We start from the raw sequence: 22,166 nt of genomic DNA on the forward strand, positions 1-22,166 counted from the left end.
TTTGTATATCTGATATTTAACAATAAATTATGATTATAGTTAAATACAAATATAAAATTATAAATTATTAGAAAAAGAAAATGTTTCAGAATCTAAAAGAATCATAAAACCAAGAAGTCCATAAAAGTTAAGAATAATATAATTGTCATGAATTTTTAAAAATTGCAATTAAAATTTTCAAAAAGCATGAATAAAGCTGCAAGGCAAATAATACAGCCAGAGAAGATATTTGTAACAACAGGACAACATAATAGAAAAAGTTTTAGCATCCAATTGTATATAAAATTTCTATGCATTCATTAAAAAAACAAAAAACAAAAAACAAAGCAAACAAACAAACCAAACCAAAGCAAAAAAGGACCAAAGATGGGGAAAAAACACCAATGACCACTGAAGATATGAAAAAAAGTTCAAACCTTACTAGTAACTAAAGAAAGATAAATTAAAGTAATGAAACATTATTGGAAAAAATTTATAAGCATTGAGAATTTCAAATGGGAAAGAATTTATGTTTCAAAAATAAGTTCTGGAAAAAAAGTGTCAATTTGATAGGCCCTATCAAAATTTTAAAATTTGCATATCCTTTAACACTGAAATTCTACTTTTAGAAGTATGTTTTCATAGCATGTTTGCAATAGTGAAAACTATAAAGTATCTAAATGCTCATCAGTATGGGAAATAGTTAATACATGATGATCATCTGTTCCTTAGAATACTATCTGGCCCTTAAAGAGAATGTAGTAGACTGATAATCACAGCTAACATTATACACCGGTACGCAGTATTTTAAGTCTTTAACATTTGTCAACATAGTTAATTACTAAGAACTTTATGAAATATACTCTACAGATGGAGAAACAGACATAGAAATTAGGATAACCTTGGGGCGCCTGGGTGACTCAGTCAGTGAAGTGTCTGACTTCAGCTCAGGTCATGATCTCACAGCTTGTGAGTTCGAGTCCCACGTCGGGCTCTGTGCTGATGGCTCAGAGCCTGGAGCCCGCTTCAGATTCTGTGCCTCTCCCTCTCTCTTTCTGCCCCTCCCCTGCTCTCCCTCAAAAATAAATAAACATTAAGAGAAAAAAAAGGGAAAGAAACTAGGATAGCCAGTATGAATCACTCAAGCTTAAGACAAAGGCAGGCTTTGAATTCAAGTAGGTAAATGGCATGCTGATGCAATTTGCCACTAGGCTGTCATGCCTCCTGTATGCAGTCACATGGAAAGTTCTCAATGCACAGAATAAGAAATACAGTATGTCAGGCTCTGCATAAGTGTGTGTATATTCACAGAAAAGTGACTGAAAAGTCATATGCCAAAGCATGAAAATACACACTGAGGCGGGTTGCTGGGTGACAATATTTTTATCCATCACATATCTTGCATTTTTAGTAGATCATTTATTCATCTTTGCATTCAGTAAATCTTTACTTAGACGCTTGTTATGTATCAGAAATTACTAGATGCTCAGCACTAGATACTGAGGAGCCAATGAGAAGAAGAAACAGACTAACCGTTGTTCTCTTGGATCTTACAGTGTAGTGGGAAAGACATTCAAATTACAAGTAAATGTAAAATTATAACTATAGCAAATGCTAAGAAAGAAAGCAGGTTGTTGTATGAGGGCCTGTAAAGGAGGAGAGTATTCAAAGAAAGTGATGATCAAACTGAGCTTTGCAAGAAGAAGAGGAGGTATTTAAGCAGCGTAGTGATAGGGGAGAGTGTCTCATGCAGACAGTGCAGCAGAGACAGACCAGATATTTAAAGGATCTGAAAGAGAGCGGGCAGAGCTAGAAAGCAGGGAGCTGTTAGATGAGGAGGCAGAGGAAGGTACAGGTAGGTTCCAAGGGTAGGCAGGGCTTGGAGGTCTAGTTAAAACTTCTGGCCTCGGGGCGCCTGGGTGGCTTAGTCGGTTAAGTGTCCAACTTTCGCTTAGGTCATGATCTCACGGTTCGTGGGTTCGAGCCCCACGTCGGGCTCTGTGCTGACTGCCAGCTCAGAACCTGGAGCCCGTTTCAGAGTCTGCGTCTCCTTCTCTCTCTGACCCTCCCCTGCTCACGCTGTCTCTCTCTCTCTCTCCTAGAAATAAATACATAAAATATTAAAAAAAAAAATTCTGGCCTCTATCCTAAGAGCAGTTGGAAGCCACTGAATGGGTTTTAAGATGTGTGTGGAGAGAGCATAAGGTCAGATTTGTTTTGAAGATTGCTCAAACTTCTGGGTAGAAAACAAATTGAGATTTTACTAAATAATCCTGTACACCAGACAAGAAACGGCAGCTTAGCTGGGTATTGGCAATTGACATGGAAAGAAATGAATAGATTCTGTTAGTATTTCAGTAGAAAATAAATTCACGAGAACTCGGTGATGTACTATAAAGATGGAGAGGAAGTGAGAGAAAAGCTGAGTTTCTAGATATGAGGAAGGCAGGAGTGGCATGGGGATGAGGGAGAGTTTCATCTCAGATCTGCACTCTTCTGATGGGGCGACAGCCAGGTATGTGTGTATTGCTTGTGTCATTAAAACAACTCAACTGCCAAAATAAGCAAATAAAAAAAAAAATCTGACCTTCTTCTGGTGGAGATGGTTTGTTCCCATTTCCTTTATCCACAACCTTGACTCTAGGTTTTGGATCCTTTCTTTTTTCCAAATCTTTAACTGGAAGAAAAGTAGAAACACAGCAACAAGTTATGTTAATGTCTGAAAGAAAATATTCAGTGAGTTTTACTGAAACCCTTGCAAATATTGAGAGTATTAAGTAGAAATTAGCTGCACGGTAGAATTCTACTCCCAAAGATTGGAACTGCTATTTTATTTTAACCTTGTGATAAGAAGGTATGGAAAACACCTAAGGAATTACTTTGGTCAAGGACTCACTATGGGCAGATGTATCAAATAAATTCAACCTTTCATCACTGTTAAAATCAGTGTGATTATCCCCATTTCATACACGAGGGAACAAATGACTTGGGGACTAAGTAATTAAAACATATTTCATAAAACCACAAAGTATTGGCCCAGGATTCAAGCCGTATCTTCTGATCTCTAAACAAGGTCATTGAATTTGCCTTCATTCTAGGAAAGATCTTGACCAGGAATATGCTCATTTGGAGTTGGGCTATCTGCAATAGAAGGTAGAGAATCCAAAATAATTTCCTTTCAAACTTAAAAAACAAAAGTGCCCCTACTAATAAATAGTAGTATTTCTTTGTCAACTTCAGTATAAAATATTCAGGGGCCCAGAAGTAATACATCTCTACCAACCTACTCTTTCATAGCTTCACTGTTCACTGCTTGAAACTCCAGTCATTTCCTGCTATTGCCTGGTACATTGACTTGTTTGAGTCAGTCAAGACCCACCAATGTCAATGATTTCTGCNGTACCAACCTACTCTTTCATAGCTTCACTGTCCACTGCTTGAAACTCCACAGTCATTTCCTGCTATTGCCTGGTACATTGACTTGTTTGAGTCAGTCAAGACCCACCAATGTCAATGATTTCTGCACAAATAAAACACCCACGCAAAGGCAGAAGTGATCTTATGGCGAGATACTTCATTTAATTGTTGCATTCACTTCACAAAAATCAGCAAATTTATTGCAGGCTAGGCCATGTAAGGGAAAGAATAATTTCCTCCAAACCATCATTCCTGCCGAGATCTCTCGGATGTTATTCCATTAACTGTCTCTATCATCTGCTCCTCTCTTCCTCTTGTTTCTACTGGCTTCCATCCCTTTGCTGAAAGGATCTGAGACTTGCCCACTGCCAAGGTCATGTTGCTCTAATTCTGTTATTTGTTTCCTTGGAAACCTTCCTTGGCTTTCTGGTACCTAGAGGTTAAATTCCAAGACTAAAAAAAATAATAATAACAATAAGTATAAGTATAGGATGCCTTGAATCTGCTATTCCCACTGAACCTCTATTTTCTAAATCCATTTTTTTAGACCTCACTCTCTGACTTTTGTATAAGCCTTGGCCACTTTGGAACACCCCCTTCTGCAAATTCTTCTCTTTGTCAGTTTTTACAAAGGCACTATCTTGGATTTTCTTGTACTCCTCGGACCCCTCCTTTATCTTCTCACTTTTTGGCTCCTTTTTCTGTTTGTTTTTTTTTATAATTTTTTTGTTAATGTTTATTTATTTTTGAGAGAGAGAGAGACAGACAGAAAGTGAGCAGGGGAGGGTCAGAAAGAGAGGGAGACACAGAGTTGGAAGCAGCTCCAGGCTCTGAGCTGTCAGCACAGAGCCCGACGCGGGGCTCAAACCCACGAACTGCGAGATCATGACCTAAGCGAAAGTCGGACGCTCAACCGACTAAGCCACCCAGGCGCCCCTCCTTTTTCTGTTTTCCATTCCTGAAACATGATCATATACTAAAGTTGCCTTGCATCTCTGTACACCCCGCCTACAATTTTATCGTCCCACAATTGTAATGCTCACCCTTCTGTGGAAAATTTCAAAATCTACATCTTCAACCCCACCCACCCATAGGCCATGGCCTCAGATTGCTTACATTCTGTAAAAGAAATCTACAACTTTAATATGAGAACAATTGTGCCAAGAGATGAAAAAAGCAGAAATAGATCAGGCAAAAAAAAATAATTCGAGAGGTGGAGACTCATGGAAACTTCACAGGGAAGGTGACATTTGAGCCAGACTTTGAAAGATGAGCTTGATTTTGTAGGCAGAGATTAACAAAATGTCATTCCAAAATGATAGAAAAAATGGTGGCCAAAAAGAAAGTTTGCCAAAATAAGGCCTAATAAATCATTCTGATCTATATCTATATCTATCTATCATCTATCCATCATCTATCTATCTATCTATCTATCTATCTATCTATCTATCTATAGCAGTCACTTTTCAGTTTTGCCCTTAGGTTACATATAAGAGGTAACACATATGTCACACCAAGCTTCTGTCTTCCTCATGCAGGAGGCAGACTAAATTGGAAAACACACTGTCATAAGCAAAGTGGCATTAATCATAACAACAGCAACCATGCCCCTGTATGTGCTGAAGTGAGTTAATCCGCACAGTAACAGGCATATCTCATTATCCCCATTTGCTGGAAACTGAGGCCATGCTTGATTTGCTTGGCCAAATATACACCCCAAATCAGGCATGCCATTTCTATCTTCAAGACGCAAAGATTGTTTCTCATGCTTCCCTGTGTATCAGAAGATGGACTAAAGAGGACATCAAGTCTCTACACTAATTGTAAACCCATATGCACAGCATTTGTCTGGATCTTCATTTTCCTGGCCCCAACCATGAAAGTCTTCCAGGGAGGGGAGACCAGGCTTTATAGTTCCATATTTTATGGAGCAAAACAAAGAAGAAAACCAATCAAAGTTACTTTAATTTCCTTGTTACAAACTTATATTTGAGAAGAACTAATCCCTCCAGTTTGACAGCTAAGAAATGCATATGCTTACATATAAGTTATCTCACTACCAGTTAGACTGTCTCGCTAAGATTGTTTCAGCAGAGCTAAGCAAGCTGAAAACTGGATTTCCTTCTTTGAAAATGTTTATTTATTTTGAGAGAGAGAGAGAACTCATGAGCAGGGAAGGATCAGAGAGAGAGGGAGAGAATCTCAAGAAGGCTCCACGTTGTCAACGCAGAGCCTGATGCAGGGCTTGATCGCAGAACCTTGAGATCATGGCCTCAGCCAAAATCAGGAGTTGGACACTCAATTGACTGAGTCATCCAGGGACCCCTAACTGCATTTCCTTTTAAGTGTTTTGAGTAAATAGCTACTGGGAAAGCTTTTTAAGATTACGTGTTTCTTATGCTGCTCAATCAGAGAACTATCTGAAATAATCAACTGCAATACCTTCAGCCTAAAGTAAAATGTCTCTGTGTCCTTTTACTGCTTCTCACAAACTTTAAGAGTTATTTTGCTTACTCAGAATGTCCGAGGCCATAAATTTAAGTATGGTGCCAATAAAGGGAGACAGAGGCTGATTTATACTGAAAATAACATAAAAACCTTTTCCAGAGCCTCCAGACAATGTGAATCTCAATAGAATGTCATGTTTGAAACACCTGCCTGCCCTGCTGACAGGTGAATTTACCAAATATCTACTCAGAAGTTTCAAGAGTAGCGAGTTAAAAAAAAAGCCGTTTTTTTTAATTAAAAAAAAATCACAAAATATGTGTCCTAAAACATTACTTAGCAGAGGAAGAAAAAAAAAGAGGGACAGAAAATCCAAATAGAACACTGCTACACACACATTTCTAGAACCCACAGCCTTCCAGATGTGTGGATTAATCTCATGGCAAGATTTTAAAAGCTACTGTTATTTGAAATGTCTAGATTTTGCTTCAAGATTAGGGCAGAGTGGTGAAGGCAGGACAATACATGAAACAGGGCTGGCCATGAACGGCTCGCTGCGAAGTGACTGACGGATACTTAAGGGATTTATTATACTATCCTGTTGATTGTTTAAATCTGTTTAGAATTATCCTTTAATAAGCTGGATTTTTTTTTAAAGAGTCTATATTAACAATGAAGTAACACAGAAAGTTAACCAGGACAGGCCTCTTCTGTCTGCATTCACGATACACAAAACTTGGCCGTTCACATTTAAATGGCCCTTCCAAGGAAGAGGGAGTTGCTGTGGTCATGTGTTCATGAGAATATAAGGTCTACAGGGGAAGGGGTCTGTCATGTTCCCAGTGCATAAAATAGAGCCTGACAGGGGCGCCTGGGTGGCTTAGTCGGTTAAGCGTCCGACTTTCGCTTAGGTCATGATCTCGCGGTTTGTGGGTTCGGGCCCCGCGTCGGGCTCTGTGCTGACTGCCAGCTCGGAGCCTGGAGCCTGTTTCAGTCTGTGACTCCCTCTCTCTCTCTGACCCTCCCCTGCTCACGCTCTCTCTCTCTCTCTCTCTCTCTCTCTCCTAGAAATAAATAAAACATTAAAAAAAAAAACAGAGCCTGACACTTAGTAGCCATGCAGTATATATTTAGTAAATGAAAAAAAGAATGAATGAATGAATGAATGCATGAATTTCTTCCTGAAAGAAGACTCACAGCCTGTATGAACAACTTTTAAACTCAGGGTAAAGAAAGGCTTTTTCTAAGGCAGACACAGCCTGGGCTACCTCGGAGCCTTCTCCCCTGCTTACAATATCTCTGCATGCCCTGCCTTTCCCTGTCTGCCCAACTTAAGATTTGAGAATTGTCTCAGATACAAAGCCATCCCCCATCCATCCTCATCCGAGCCCCTTACTGGGGCAGAGAGAGCACCTCCCTTCAACGAGCCCTGAATACTTACCATGTCTCTCCCTAATACTTACCATGTTCACAAATCTGTTTGTCATGGGACTTGGCACATAACAGGCCAATGATAAAAGTCAGCTGATTAGTTTATTAGAAAAAGTTAAATTCCTTATTGTATAGATTGTTTACATAGAGGCTGGACTGACATTTGCTAGGGATACTGTAGAGACGGTGCAGGCATCATCCATTGAGTCACTCGGTAAGTATTTATTGAGCACCTGTTATGTGCTGGGTAGATGAGATGTCTGGGTAAGGTTCAAGGGACAGTATTAGGGAGAGCATTTGAAAAGTCAAAATTAGGGGCACCTGGATGGCTCAGTTAGTTAAGCATCTGACTTCGGCTCAGGTCATGATCCTGCAGTTTGTGGGTTTGAGCCCCGCATCGGGCTCTGTGTTGACAGCTCAGAGACTGGAGCCTGCTTTGGATTCTGTGTCTCCCTCTCTCTCTGCCCCTCCCCCACTCATGGTCTGTCTGTCTCTCTCTCTCTCAAAAATAAATAAACATAAAAAAGAAAAGTGTGATGTAACTTTAAAAAAAAGAAAAGTAAAAATTAAAGAATTTGAGTAGGCATGAGGTGAAATGCGTAAAGGGAGGGGCAGAGAAGCATCAGTGACAGACGGAACTCATGGAAGATTATACTAAATGCTTTTCCAGATCTCTTCAAATCTAAACAATCCAATTTCAACCTGTTACAATGTTTACTACAGGCAAACTCATAGCTGGAACAGAGTCCCATGCTGGTACTTTCAGAACTGTAAATACGTACTTCTGAATTGACCTTGGACTGGCTTGCTTTCTTTGTCTTTATTGTATGCAATAATTTGAACTGTGTAATTCTGGTCTGGCATAAGACCTTGAATAATTGCTTTAGTTGCAGTGTTCTGGAGATTCAACTGATTGGTTTTTCCACCTATAATAAAACAGAAAAATAAGTCAGTACTAAGAAACAGGTTAACTGTATACATTAAGAAAATTTATTCATCAAGCAATCGAGACATTTAAAAGTATATACAATGGTGCATATGTATATAGCACTTAACTTTAACATTTTTTTCCTTCTCAGTCTTAGCTGTACACTTTGCATAACTTAAACAATTGTCTACATAAGACAAAACACATTCACAAAATTCTTTCATCATAATGCATTATTGCTTTATTAAGTAGGGAAAGCCATAGTACATACAGGATCAGAAGACAGTAAGCCCTTCACGTCAGATATATTCTTCAAGGAAAGAATTCCACTTAAAAGGACAGGGAAAGATATGGGCAGACTGAATGTCATTGTCTACAGTGTACTTTTCACTACAGTCTCTCTAAACTGAGTCAAAGCATCCCTGAAGCATCAGCAATTTAATTATCTTAAATCTGAGCGTAACTGGCTCAGGATGTTGATGGAACCAATCATTGCCTGGCTACTTCAGTTAGCTTGGTTCATGAAAAGATTTCAAACCTCCATGATCTCTCCATCAAATTAGACTAACATCTAAGGCTTTCCTGGTAATACTGTTGATTAAATACTCAACTTCGGTGCTATGCTGAGTGAAATAAGTCAGGCAGAGAAGGACAAATATCATATGTTTGCACGTATAGGAGAATTAGGAGGAACTTAACAGAGGACCAAGGGAGAGAAGAAGGGGGGAAGTGGTGTGGGAAAGGGAGAGAGGCAATCCATGAGAGACTCTTGAATGCTGACAAAAACTGAGCACTAATGGATGTAGGGGGGAGGGGGGATGGGCATGGAGGAGGGCACTCATGGGGATGAGCACTGGGTGTTATGTGGAAACTAATTTGACAATAAACTATTTGTAAAAAAATAAATAAATAAAGTACAACTACCCCTTGGGGAAAAAAAAATACTCAACTTCTATGCAAAATTCCAAATATGCCTTTCTTTTCTGATTTCTAATAGCAATTACTAAGTCTGAGAGAAGAGAAATTTAAAACCTCTGCCTCACTAGCACTAATAGCAAAAAGGATCTGAAATTTGCTGAATGAATTCAACATAACACAGATTACAATATGTTTTCATCATATTCTCATAAAATTAATGATGTTATGTCTGAAATTAGAGGCTGCTATCATCCAGGCTGCCTGGTACAAGGCAGAACTGAGCCTTTCTCTTGCCAAAACCCATTTCTTTAAATGCATTTATGACTGAGATGTTAAACCTGGCTTCACAAACTTCTATTCTTTAAAACCCATTTACTACAAATATTTACAAATAAATCTTTCTTAATGTGTGCTTCACCAAAAAAAAAAAAGTGTCGGAATACTCTGACAAGCATAGGGTCTATTATTTTACTACAGGCCTTGAGAATCCTGCAATTAAAACAAAGGTGTAAACTCTTTAAAACAGGACTTCTTAAATTTACGTGACCGTTAAACCATATGGCTGTATAACAGTTATAGTATCTTTCAGATTACCGTGAAACACGCTTTGGGAAAAACTGGTATAAACAATACTTGGAACATCTCTTAAAGTGTTAAAATGTCTACGTTTTGTGTCTAGACACATTTTATTCCTCTCTTTATTTACTCTATTTATTTTATATTTTATGAAGGAGATACCAGAATGTGAACACTGTCTTATTGACTTGGGTCACAGGAGCAAGAACATTGGGTGACTGGAAAAAGCATAACCAATATTCGTGAAGAAATCATTTGCTTTCATTCTCAATTTTCATTCTGTCTCTACAGGTGTTTACGCAGGAGTCGGAGGCCTGCTTTGTGGATACGCTGTGGGGGAGGGGATTGGAGGATCTGGCTGAGGTTTGGTTCCGAAGCTACACAAGTCACGTTAAGACTCCCTGATTCCTTCATGACACTTGCATGAGGTGCTCAATAGTTTCGTATTATCAGTAGTTAATCGGGGAAACTTAAAACACTGATTACCCGAAGGAAAAAACGAAAAAAAGAATAACCTTTCAAGATCCGACATGGGGAATTCTCAGAGGTACCACAAATTGGAAACTTGTATTTTGACCTTTAAAGTCATGACGATGTTTAAGAATCTCCTTAACTTGAATTTCCCATGATCATTTATTTCAGAACATAAACTGCATTTTCAGAAATCAAAGTTATTTCAAAAGTGGGCCATACTTCAAAATGAACATTCTGAACCAGACTTGAGAACGAAATACCATTTTCTGCAAGTGAGTCGCTCCTGTGGGCCAACATGGGAAAAGTTGGCAATGGTATCACCAAACCAAGAATCATTCTAAGGAGCCTATGGGTAATATTTGTTAATAGAAGGTGGTTCCTTTTTTTTTTTAATATTTTTATTTATTTCTAGGAGAGAGAGAGAGACAGACAGCGTGAGCAGGGGAGGGTCAGAGAGAGAGGGAGTCACAGACTGAAACAGGATCCAGGCTCTGAGCTGGCAGTCAGCACAGAGTCTGATGCGGGACTCGAACCCACGAACCGCGAGATCATGACCTAAGCGAAAGTCGGACGCTTAACCGACTAAGCCACCCAGGCGCCCCGAAGAAGGTTCCTTTTTAGTGGCCGAGCAAGAAACTAGGTGTTTCATCTGCTTGATTTGTTTGTTTGTTTGTTTGTTTTTTATGTTTTATTTATTTCTAGGAGAGAGAGAGACAGCGTGAGCAGGGGAGGGTCAGAGAGAGAGGGAGTCACAGACTGAAACAGGATCCAGGCTCTGAGCTGGCAGTCAGCACAGAGCCCGCCGCGGGGCTCGAACCCACGCACCGCGAGATCATGACCTAAGTGAAAGTCGGACGCTTAACTGACTAAGCCACCCAGGCGCCCCTTCATCTGCTTGTTTTAAATCCACTGTTGGGTAAAATGTCCACAGTTATGAACAACAGAGCATCTGCTGACCTCATTAAATGAGTTGAAAAAAGGACTCTAATGGCAAGGAGTCCAGGTCCTTATAAACCTCTTTCTCACCAATAAGGAGGAAAAAATTATACTTATATAAATATATATTATACAAATATGTTATACGAAATATTTATTATGTACTATGTAAACATGTATCCGAGGAAAGGAACTGAGGCCTGAGAGATGTAGTCAAGATCATCTTTATATCAATCATGGGTAATATGATTAAACTCTTACTATTTGGCAGTGACCGTGTTAAGTGCTTGGCGTTTATAAATTCATTTAGTCCTCACAACAAGTGCTTCCCAAATTTAATACGCGTAAGTATCCTCTGCGCGTCTTTGTAAAACTTGGATGCCAATTCAGGAAGTGTGGGGTAGGGACCAAAAGTCTTGCATTTGCTCTCAGCTGTCTCCTGTGCTGATTCCCAGGCTGCATCTGGAGTTCCAAGCCTTACCACAGCTCCAGGAGGTGGGTACTAATGCTGTTTGTGCATCTCATGTAAGAAGAAACCGAGGAACTGTGAGATTGAATAACTTGCCCAAATGACATTTCTTATACACCACAGAACCGAGTCCTGAACTCAAGCAGTCTGTTTTGTTGACCCCTTCTTTGTCTCCATGACCACCGTGTAACAGAGGACATTCCTCTACATACTTTGTATTATTTTAGTTGACTATATTTATACAATAAAAACATAAAATAGAAGAAAGAAAACATTCAACGAGAATTTAATTTATAAAATTTCACATAACTACTTTATCTTCATGATCAATAAATTTAACTTTTGCCTTTCCTGTTTTAACTTACCACTAATTTTTACAATGCCTACTTAGTTTTTATCATCTTAATGTTTAATTGCTAAGTAATATACTATCAAGCTAATTAATCATAATTTACTCAGCTGTCACAACTGTGGGCCTTCCAGATGTATCGTATTTTTTTTAAGTGTCAACAGACCACAAATATTCATCCTATGTCAAAACAGAAGTAGTGAAGATTTTAATAGTCTGGAAACTTCTCTTGAGGAGAATTATGGTGAGCTCAATAGTGACTCTTTAGACTTCAGGAACATTATTTCCTTGATTAGAGAGTAAGATTTCAAGATCAAATGTTAAATTTAAAAAAACATTAAAAAATAATTCTTACAAATAAATGGTTTTAAAGCAACACTCAGTATTTCACATTTTTAGTTACCTTTGTATAAATAAAGTTGCTAATACCGTAGAAAATACAATCAGCTCTTTTTTTACCTGAAGCTGGAGTCACAAGAAGTTTGTATCCACCAAATTTTCCCCTTGGAGCCTTCCACGAAATCTGTATACTGTCCTGAGATAATACATTATATCGTAACCTTGTGGGTGGAGCCACTGAAAAGGAAAAACAAAAATTGTTTAAGTATTGAAACATTTAAGTTTCCATTAGTTAAACTGAAGAGTCAAAGTAATGAAATCAAAATATATGACTTCATCAGCCTCAAAATATGTTGTTTCTATAACCCCATTAATGAATCGATCAGTTCACACAATGATATGAACCTAAGAATATCTGTTTCTTAAGAGATAAGCATTTGTCAAATAGTATTGACCTTAGCCAAAGAACTATGACTTAGGGTAAAAATTTAATAATCTGGTCTACTTTAAACTGAAGACAATCTTGCAAAATGTGTACATTATGTTACAAAGATGTCCCACCCCCACCCCCCCACTTGAACATGTGAGCTTTTATAATTTACTCTCCTGGGGCCTATTTTATGCCTTTAGGTTTTTTTACTTCAGTAATCCAATATTTTTTATGATAAAGTCATTTAAGAAGGCTATCATGAACATACTAGAGTAATAAGATCCTAATTTAAAAACATTTGAGAAAGAGATTATAAAGAACCAAAATAAAACGGACCAAATAAAAGATAATTATGTTTTACAAACTTTGATCCATTCTTGAAATGTGGCTGATTTATATCTTTTGGAAAGATACATAGCACATGGTCATGAGTCATCCCAGTATCTTTAATCTTTTCTGATAGTTCACAAGATGGGTAGGTCTATACTATTTTTATGTATGTCATTCAAACTTTGAACCATGTGTTTGGAACCCTACTATCAGTGTACCAGAATTGCAGAAGAAATCCTTTAAGAGAAGATTTTAATGATAGAATATCGAAATTAGCTTGTCAAAAAAGAAAAGGCAACACGTAACAGAAAAGTTAGCACGATTACTACCCATTTTTACATCTGCTTTTCTTTCTCACTTGAAGAAACAGAGCGGGGGAGGAAACAAACCTCTTTCATAGGGATGTAGCAGGACATAGGGTTTGGACGATATCAATTTGATTCAACTTCTGTCACTTATTAAAGAACCTTGAGTAAGTGATTGTTTCTGCCAAAGTTTTAATTTTAGAAAAAGTGACAGCAATACTTTCTGCACAGCACAGATGGCAATGGACAATAGGATAATGGGTATAATGTATCATAATAAGTGGTCAGTAAATGTTTGCTCCTCTTGCCCTTATTTTAACGAATGGGTGATCTCAAAAGCTCATTGGATTCTCACAAAAAATACACAGCTTTCCCACCTTTAAATATAAGGGAACCAAAGAGAAGCTAGAGATGTGTGCAAGTTCACATATTGGTGAATGACAATCCCTGGCCCCAAGTGAAATGCTCTGTTTCTTCAGCAGTAGAACCTATTAAGAAGGCACCACCCTTCATTGAGCTAGATGAATGAGTAATTTACCCCCTACAAATTACTCGCTCATTCAAAATCAATAAACAGTGAAGGACACAATCAAGAATACTTATTCTCTGGGGTGCCTGGGTGGCTCAGTTGGCTAAGTGTCCGACTTCAGCTCAGATCATGATCTCACAGTTCACGAGTTCGAGCCCCGCATCAGGCTCTGTGCTGACAGCTCAGAGCCAGGAGCCTGCTTCAGATTCTTTGTCTACCTCTCTCTCTCCCCCTCCCCCACTCTCACTCTGTCTCTCTTAAAAATAAATACAATGATTAAATTAAAAAAAAAAAAGAATAGTTATTTTCTCCCCATTGCCCTTTACTACCTCTTAGCAGAGAATGCTAGCCATGCAAAACAAAAACATTAAGCATCCCATTCTCAATTTGACATGAATGGAAGAGTTTACATTTCTCCAGTTTATGGGAAAATATGGATTTATCATAAGAACAACTATGTTGAAATTCAAGAGGAAGGTAGCTGAACCTAACCTTTGGATGAACAGAAAAACTATTACTATTTTGCTTAGTCTGCAACTTGGGGAGAATAATCTATTCATAGATAGGCTCTTGCTACTTATGGAAGAGAATTTAAACAAACAACCCAGTGAAGAAATGGGCAGAAGATATGAACAGACACTTCTCCAAAGAGGACATCCAGATGGCCAACAGACACATGAAACGATGCTCAGCATCCCTCCTCATCAGGGAAATACAAATCAAAACCACACTGAGATACCACCTCACGCCAGTCAGAGTGGCTAAAATGAGCAAATCAGAGAACTCTAGATGCTGGCGAGGATGTGGAGAAACGGGCACCCTCCTACACTGTTGGTGGGAATGTAAACTGGTACAGCCCCTCTGGAAAACAGTGTGGAGGTTCCTCAGGAAACTAACAATAGAACTCCCCTATGACCCAGCAATAGCACTGCTAGGAATTTACCCAAGGGATACAGAAATGCTGATGCATAGGAGCACATGTACCCCAATGTTCATAGCAGCACTCTCCACAATAGCTAAAACATGGAAAGAGCCTAAGTGTCCATCAACGGACGAATGGATCAAGAAGATGTGGTTTATCTATACCATGGAATACTACATGGCAATGAGAAACAATGAAATCTGGCCATGTGTAGCAACATGGATGGACCTTGAGGGTGTTATGCTGAGCGAAATAAGTCAGGCAGAGAAGGACAAATATCATATGTTTGCACGTATAGGAGGATTAGGAGGAACTTAACGGAGGAACAAGGGGGAGAAGAAGGGGGGAAATGGTGGGGGAAAGGGAGAGAGGCAAACCATGAGAGACTCTTGAATGCTGACAAAAACTGAGGACTGATGGATGTGGGGGGGAGGGGGGATGGGCATGGAGGAGGGCACTTGTGGGGATGAGCACTGAGTGTTATGTGGAAACTAATTTGACAATAAACTATTAGAAAAAAAATAATTAAAAAAATAAGAATTAAACAATTTTAAACAACATATCCAGTATCTTGGCCAAATCTTGCCAGTGGGCTGGTAGCCATCATTGGCCAAGCTTACTACAAAGTTCTGCCTGAATGCCCTGGTGAAAGACAGCTGACATGCCTGGGAGCCCGCAAGTGGACAAGGACAGCAAATAGTCTGGAGGCCTCAGTCTAGGCAGTTCCAAAAGGATCAACCAATTCTGTCGGTCCCCCAGCTGTGCTGACCTCTCAAGAAGGGCAAGTAAGTCAACCATATGCAGGATTCCTAGGTTAAAGATTACATATCTTTACAGCATTTTCTGGCCAGGCTACGGTTCCTCAAATGTGGTCCGAGTTTATAGCCTGACACATTTTTTTAGTCAAAAATGTGTCAATAGCCACAGCCTTCTGAACCTCCAGGAGAAAGTGATTAGGATAACAATGGCCATGCTCTGATTCCACGTCCAGACAATACAGAGGGTGCTCCAGACCCAGAGAGCACTGGCTCCCATTGAATTGCTCAAGGAAATACATTATGAAGCGAATGCAGCAAAATCCATCCACATTCAAATTTTTAAACAATTTACAAATGATGCGTATGACTCCAGTCCCATTACAACTGCTAGCAAAAAGCACTGCCACCATTTTCTTACATCAACAGACCACATCTATCGCCTCTAGAAGCAAAAATACTCTCTCAATACTCTCTCAATCATTAAAAGAAAATTTGATTAGGCACAAAGTTCATGCTTCCTTTCAGTTTTTGCCTATAGGGGAAAAACAGTGAACAGAAAAAATGCTAGTTAAGAAAGAAGAAGACATGAGGCCATAGTTTCAAACTTCAAAATTAGCTCCTTTTTCTCTGTATGGAAGACACTGCGACTTGTGCCAGAGCAAGGGTAGCAATATTGACAGAAAAATTGTAAATCCGGTGCACAAACAAATGTCTCATGAAACAAAAAGTTGTGTATCTTTTTTTTTATTTTTTTTAAATATTTTTATTATTTCTAGGAGAGAGAGAGACAGCGTGAGCAGGGGAGGGTCAGAGAGAGAGGGAGTCACAGACTGAAACAGGCTCCAGGCTCTGAGCTGGCAGTCAGCACAGAGCCCGACACGGGGCTCAAACCCACGAACCGCGAGATCATGACCTAAGCGAAAGTCGGACGCTTAACCGACTAAGCCACCCAGGCGCCCCAAAAGTTGTGTATCTTTAATGCCAGACCCGTGATTTTTCTTTTTGCAAGCCCAACTTAATTGGAAGCTAAGTATACATACACTTAACTTCCAGTAATAATTACGTTCTCTCTCCTTTTCAAATAAATAAACTTAAATTTTTTAAATACATTTTTTAAAAGCAATTCCAAGTCTTTATTCTCTGCTCAAAATCAGTCACATAAATAAATGGTGTCATGGGAGATAGAAATAAGATTCAGTTTCTCAAACATCCCACATACTTTCCTAAAAGCCAAAGAAGCCAATGACATCTGAAGTCTTTTCTTACTGGAGTTTCCTCCAGCATGGGCCCACCATCTTCCTTCTTGAAAGTTTCTCCACTGGGCCATCCCTTTTCAACTCACCTCTGAGGCCTCAAGGGTCCCCATCAGATGACCTCCAAGCACAAAACAATTCAGATACATCCCCTGCTCTCATCTCTTTAACCTAAGCTCCAGACCACCCACTACCCACCAGATGCCTTGTCCTGGACGTTCCTGAAACACTTGAAGTTCCACATATATGTCCAAGACTGACATCATCTTCATATTAAACTTGCTTCATCTTTTATTCTTTTTTAATTTTTTTAATACTGAGAAAGAGGGGGAGAGGGGCAGAGAGAGAGAGGGAGAGAATACCAAGCAGGCTCAGCACTGTCAGCGCAGAACCAAACGCAGGGCTTGAACTCATGAACAGTGAGATCGTGACCTGAGCTGAAATCAAGAGTCGGATGCCTAACCGAATAAACCACCCAGATGTCCCTATTCTTTTATTAATCTCTTCAGTAAATGTCTATTACGACTGAGGCATTGGTCTATATCAGAGATACAGGCACTAATAAGAGAAGTACTAAAGTATAGGTAAACAAACAATGACAACATAAAAATACAAAAGCAATAGTAACACGTGGGTTGAAATTAAAGTTCCCATCTACTCAGTTCTCCAGCAAAAAGCCTTAGAGTCATCTTTGATATTTCCCCTTTATATGTCCCTCCATATCCAACAGGGAGCCAGTCCTCTCTCTTCTACCTCTGAAAGGGTTCTTGGATTCACTCTCTTCTCTCTATTCCCCTACATGGTTCAGGCCTCAACATATACTTCCCGGACAGGTTAGCATAATCTTCTAATGGCCTCTCTTACTTGACTTATTCTTATTCCCTAAGTCCCTATGGGTCACAAATATGATTATCAGTGAAATTACTATCAGACTCTCTCTAAAGACAGAACTGTTTATGATCCTCCACAATTTGGCTCTAATCTTCCTTTCCAGCTTTGTCTTTTGCTACACCCCCCGCGGAACTTACACTACAATGTATCTGCCTATACCTGTCTCCCTAATGAACAGTAAGCTGCTGCAAGGCAAAAAGTGAGGTTTTACTCGGCTTTGTACCCTGACCCTGCCATACAGTAGGTGGCCCATAAATGTTAACTCAAAATGGAATTGGTGTGTATCTGGTAGACAGCATCCCTGAAAGGACGCCAGCAGGGTCTCTGTGTGATCTGTTACTCCATGAATGGCCATTTCTGATTTAAGTTAGACGAAGATGGCTCTGAAGAGCTTTGTGACTTGCCTGCTCTTTGTTCCTAAAGACCTGTGTCTTGTATCCCACAGTTTCAATGAGGAGTTACCTGAGATTTCTAGTATCACTTCTTAAAGTGTTCTTGCATTAATGTAAATGGGCTAAGCAGAACATTCTAAGCAGAATGTAAATGTCTGTCTAATTGTTCCCTGCGTGCTGCATGAAGTAATCAGAAATAGGGTCTTTCGCTCCGTGTTTTAACACTATCTGAGCATGCAAAGGGTCACGTTCCATGCCTTTCCAAACAAGCATGCCTCCCTTTAAGGAAGCAGGGTGTGGTGATTCTTAACATTTGACTTTTCTGCAACTGTAAATTCCAAGCATTAGACATGAACACTCCTAAAACAACTTTCTTTATCTCATTTACATTTCCTTGGTAAGCTGATGAATGACGATTTCTGTACCAACACATCTGTTTCTGCAAGATTATCGTGTTTACCTAGTAAGGTGGTTTTGCTCATTTATACGTGTTGTGCACTTACTTCGGAGGCTGGCACGCTTCTTCTGCAAAAGGCCAGATAATAACATATTTTAGGCCTTGGGGGATATACACTTTCTGTCACAACTACTCAACTTCTCAATGTGAAGACCTTGTAAACAGCTGCATTCCAATAAAACATTAATGGCAAAAGCAAGCAGGCTTCTATCACTTGGCCCATGAGAGGTAGTTTACCCACTCCTAACATACTTTCTAAAAATGAGCGGAAATCAAAAATAAAGGTACAGATCCCAGTAATACAAATAGTGGATTCCAAAAAATGCAGTTCAACAAAAACAAAGCTAGAAATTGCTGGAAATGCTTACAATGGTATCTCAGCAGTTTCTGTCAGACTCTTAGGAAACTTTGCATTGTGTGCTCAGTTTTTAAAGAAAGGAAAAATATAACGACCAGGTATAAAGTGGTAAAAATATTTTGTAGACTTTCTATTTAAGAGATAAGACATGACTAAGGTGCAGACATACACATTACAGCTCCTCATTAATGGAACTGATTTTGTAGCATGCAAATTTGGCTTCTGCAGAGTAAATCTGCAGAGCCTTTTCAGAAGCATGTGAAGAAGGAGCTATTTAACAAACCACCAGAAAATGATTATGCTCATTCATTGGTGAGGTCTTAACGATCATCAAAGACTGTGGCACATTTCTACAAGGTAAACAGTTGGTAAAACTGAGTAAAAGCCAACAAATGACCTTGCCTAGAAAGACAGAGGAAACAGTGAAACACTATTATTAAGGTAAATAAAATAAAAAATAATCATTGGAACCAGTACAGCTAGAGTCCGAGCCCTAAAGATTATCTTAGAGTGTTGCATTACCTTGACCCTGGACAATGGTGCAAAAATAAGCAATTGCCAGAAAAGCCGGAAACAACCAGTATTGCGTGTTGCACTGAAAAATCTTCATTTTATCCTCTGCTTTTCACATGAGATGCAGCAGCAGTCCTGGAAATAGAGAGCACAGGAATACTTTGAGAAGTCTGAAAGTAATATATATGTAGTCACCTAAGACAAGCCAACAAGCCAACATGAATTAGCAATGCTGGGAAGTAAACTCATTCCCGAGGGCACCACATATTGCCCTCTGAAATATAAGCCTATGAGAGAAAACCTTCTGAGAAGATGCTGTAAATGGAGAGAATGATCTGAAAGATTTGGGAAAGAAGTTCAGAAAGTACTTTGTGAGTCCTTGTGAGGCATAAATTGCACAGTGAATTTTCCAAATGATGAAATTCCAAAAGTTTATCTGAAATCAGCATTAATACCAGACAATCACAGTTTCCTTGACAGGAATGTGTTCCTCCAGCATTTACTTTTTATTTTTTTTTTTAAAAATTTACTTATTTCTGAGAGAGAGAGAGACAGCGTGAGCAGAGGAGGGTCAGAGAGAGAGAGAGACAGAATCTGAAGCAGACTCCAGGCTCCAAGCTGGCTGTCAGCACAGAGCCCGACGCGGGGCTCAAACCCATGAACTGTGAGATTATGACCTGAGCCAACTAAGCCACCCAACCGCCCCCCGCTCCAGTATTTTTCACATAAAGTGAAAAGTCCTTCTATTTGCCTACAGAGTAAAGATACAAAGGACCTTTCTTGTAATCAAAGAGAATTTGAATAACCACTTTGTGCTAATATTAAATCACTATTCTGCTTTTATTTCACTGGGCTGAAAAATCCATAATCCTTTCACCTTTTCTTATAGCTTCTTTTCTCTTATATGTAAATATAAAAACTCTTCCAAGGTTTTCTTTTTCACAAGGAAATCAATGAAAGAAAAACTACAAGAAAAAGAGAAATGAAAAGGAGGAGAAGATAGGTAAGGAAGAAATGAGGGAGGGTGGAAAAGAGGAAGCATGAAGAGAGAAGAAGCAAGGGTGACTGGTATCAATTTATGAGCCCAGTCTACAAACTGTTGACCACAGTTCTATGATAAGCCACTACAGAGGAGAGATTCTGAGAAATTTCCTCAGAGAGTAAAAAGACATCTGAAAAGTTTTCTTCTACCCAGGGCATTTTTCATTCATGTATTCATTCATTCATTCTCCAATATTGTTTCACAAAAGATCTGAGGCAAGTTTCAGATAAATGGCAAATAATGCTTTTAGTATGTCCGTTGTGATATTTGGGACCTAATTAATTATACAATTTATTAGCACAGAGCTGTGTGATCTCTCAGCTTAAATCTTATGTTTCTTGGCTGTTGGTCCATTACCAGTGCTCAAGTCGTGTGGTTCTGACTTCTCCCTCCAGAAGAAAGAATCTATATATTTGTCCACTTTGAAGTTTTTTTGAGAACAAGTTTTGTTTTCTGATTTATTTCTGCACTTATCAGGAATTGCTTCTTTTCGCTTTTCTTCTTTTATTGTTTTATTTGCTTTTTGTTTTTTGTGATTATTTTTATCGAATCTTAAATTAATGTGATATTCTTTATTTGAGGCCATTAATTTTCCTCTGAATATGCTTTGGCCACATCGTATAAGCTTCAATTTCCTTTTTAATTTTTATTTCAGTGAATGTAGCAAAGCCTGAAAGTCTATGAACACAGATAGCAATATGACTAATGCATTTAAACCTCTGAGATTCTGGTGTGTATATCCAGAGGACTAAATTGTATTTCCCTCAGGCAATCTTTCAAAAAAAATAATGGGGGCCAAATGCTTTTTGTATAATACCCAACGACAGTCTCGTGTAAACTCTTTTGCTTGTTGTCAATAAAAGGAAGATCTGTAAGTTTTGATATCTATATCAATAATCAAGCCAAGATCCTATAATAAAATTAAAGAATGTACTCAATTGTGCCTGGAGACCCAAAAAATATCTTTTCCTACCATAGTTCCAAAATGCTAATTACAAAGGAATATTTCCTTGGGGCACCTGGGTGGCTCAGTTGGTTAAGCGTCCGTCTCGGCTCAGGTCATGATCTCACAGTTCGTGAGTTCAGGACCTGTGTGGGGCTCTGTACTGACAGCTCAGAGCCTGAAGCCTGCTTCAGATTCTGTGTCTCCCTGTCTCTCTGTCCTTCCCCCACTCACACTTTGTCCCTCTCTCTCAAAAAAAAAAATAAATAAATAAACATTAAAAAAAATTTTAATATTTTCTTGGACTGAGACATTCACATATTGGAAGCTCCTTAAAATTCTGAATGGAAAGTCAGTACATTAAGTCCCTATTCTAAAAGAATAAGCAACACATTAAGTGACTAATACATGTATTTATTTTATATATATTTAGCATTTTAGCTCCGGTTGATTCACTACAGATTATTAAACCAACCATTTGTCAGAACACAGAGGAAATTGAACAAACAGTGAGTAAATTTTGATGACTTAAAGGAGTAAAGACCTTGGAGCATGTATAGAACCCTCACTCTAAAAAGGCAAGAATAAGATTAGATGGATTATCCAAAGGGATATAACACTTACATAGAAGGCATGAATACAGAGGATTTCAAAAGATATGGGAGTGGGCTTCAGCCCTAACACAACCAAGAAATCAATAAATCTGCCAGTCAGCCAGACAGCTGTCCACTACAACCCCCCAAAAAACATACCAGCAGAATCTCTCTCTCAACTCAAACAAA

General features: G+C 38.9%; 1 protein-coding gene across 1 annotated transcript in view; it reads right to left on the minus strand.

Annotated features, from left to right (window-relative positions):
• The window catches only part of COL14A1 (collagen type XIV alpha 1 chain), a 203,667-nt gene extending 184,171 nt beyond the window's left edge, over positions 1–19,496 (minus strand). Inside the window, exons 1-4 of the mRNA XM_077764526.1 lie at positions 19,409–19,496; positions 12,382–12,498; positions 8,055–8,198; positions 2,567–2,656 (exon numbers count right to left, since the gene is read on the minus strand). Of these exons, the coding sequence (XP_077620652.1) occupies positions 2,567–2,656; positions 8,055–8,198; positions 12,382–12,498; positions 19,409–19,496 (439 nt within the window). The remainder of the gene's footprint in view (positions 1–2,566; positions 2,657–8,054; positions 8,199–12,381; positions 12,499–19,408) is intronic.
• Between the last annotated feature and the right edge of the window lie 2,670 nt (positions 19,497–22,166).

This window comes from Crocuta crocuta, unplaced genomic scaffold, assembly GCF_008692635.1.
Source record: "Crocuta crocuta isolate KB4526 unplaced genomic scaffold, BGI_CrCroc_1.0 scaffold260, whole genome shotgun sequence".
NCBI lineage: Eukaryota > Metazoa > Chordata > Mammalia > Carnivora > Hyaenidae > Crocuta > Crocuta crocuta.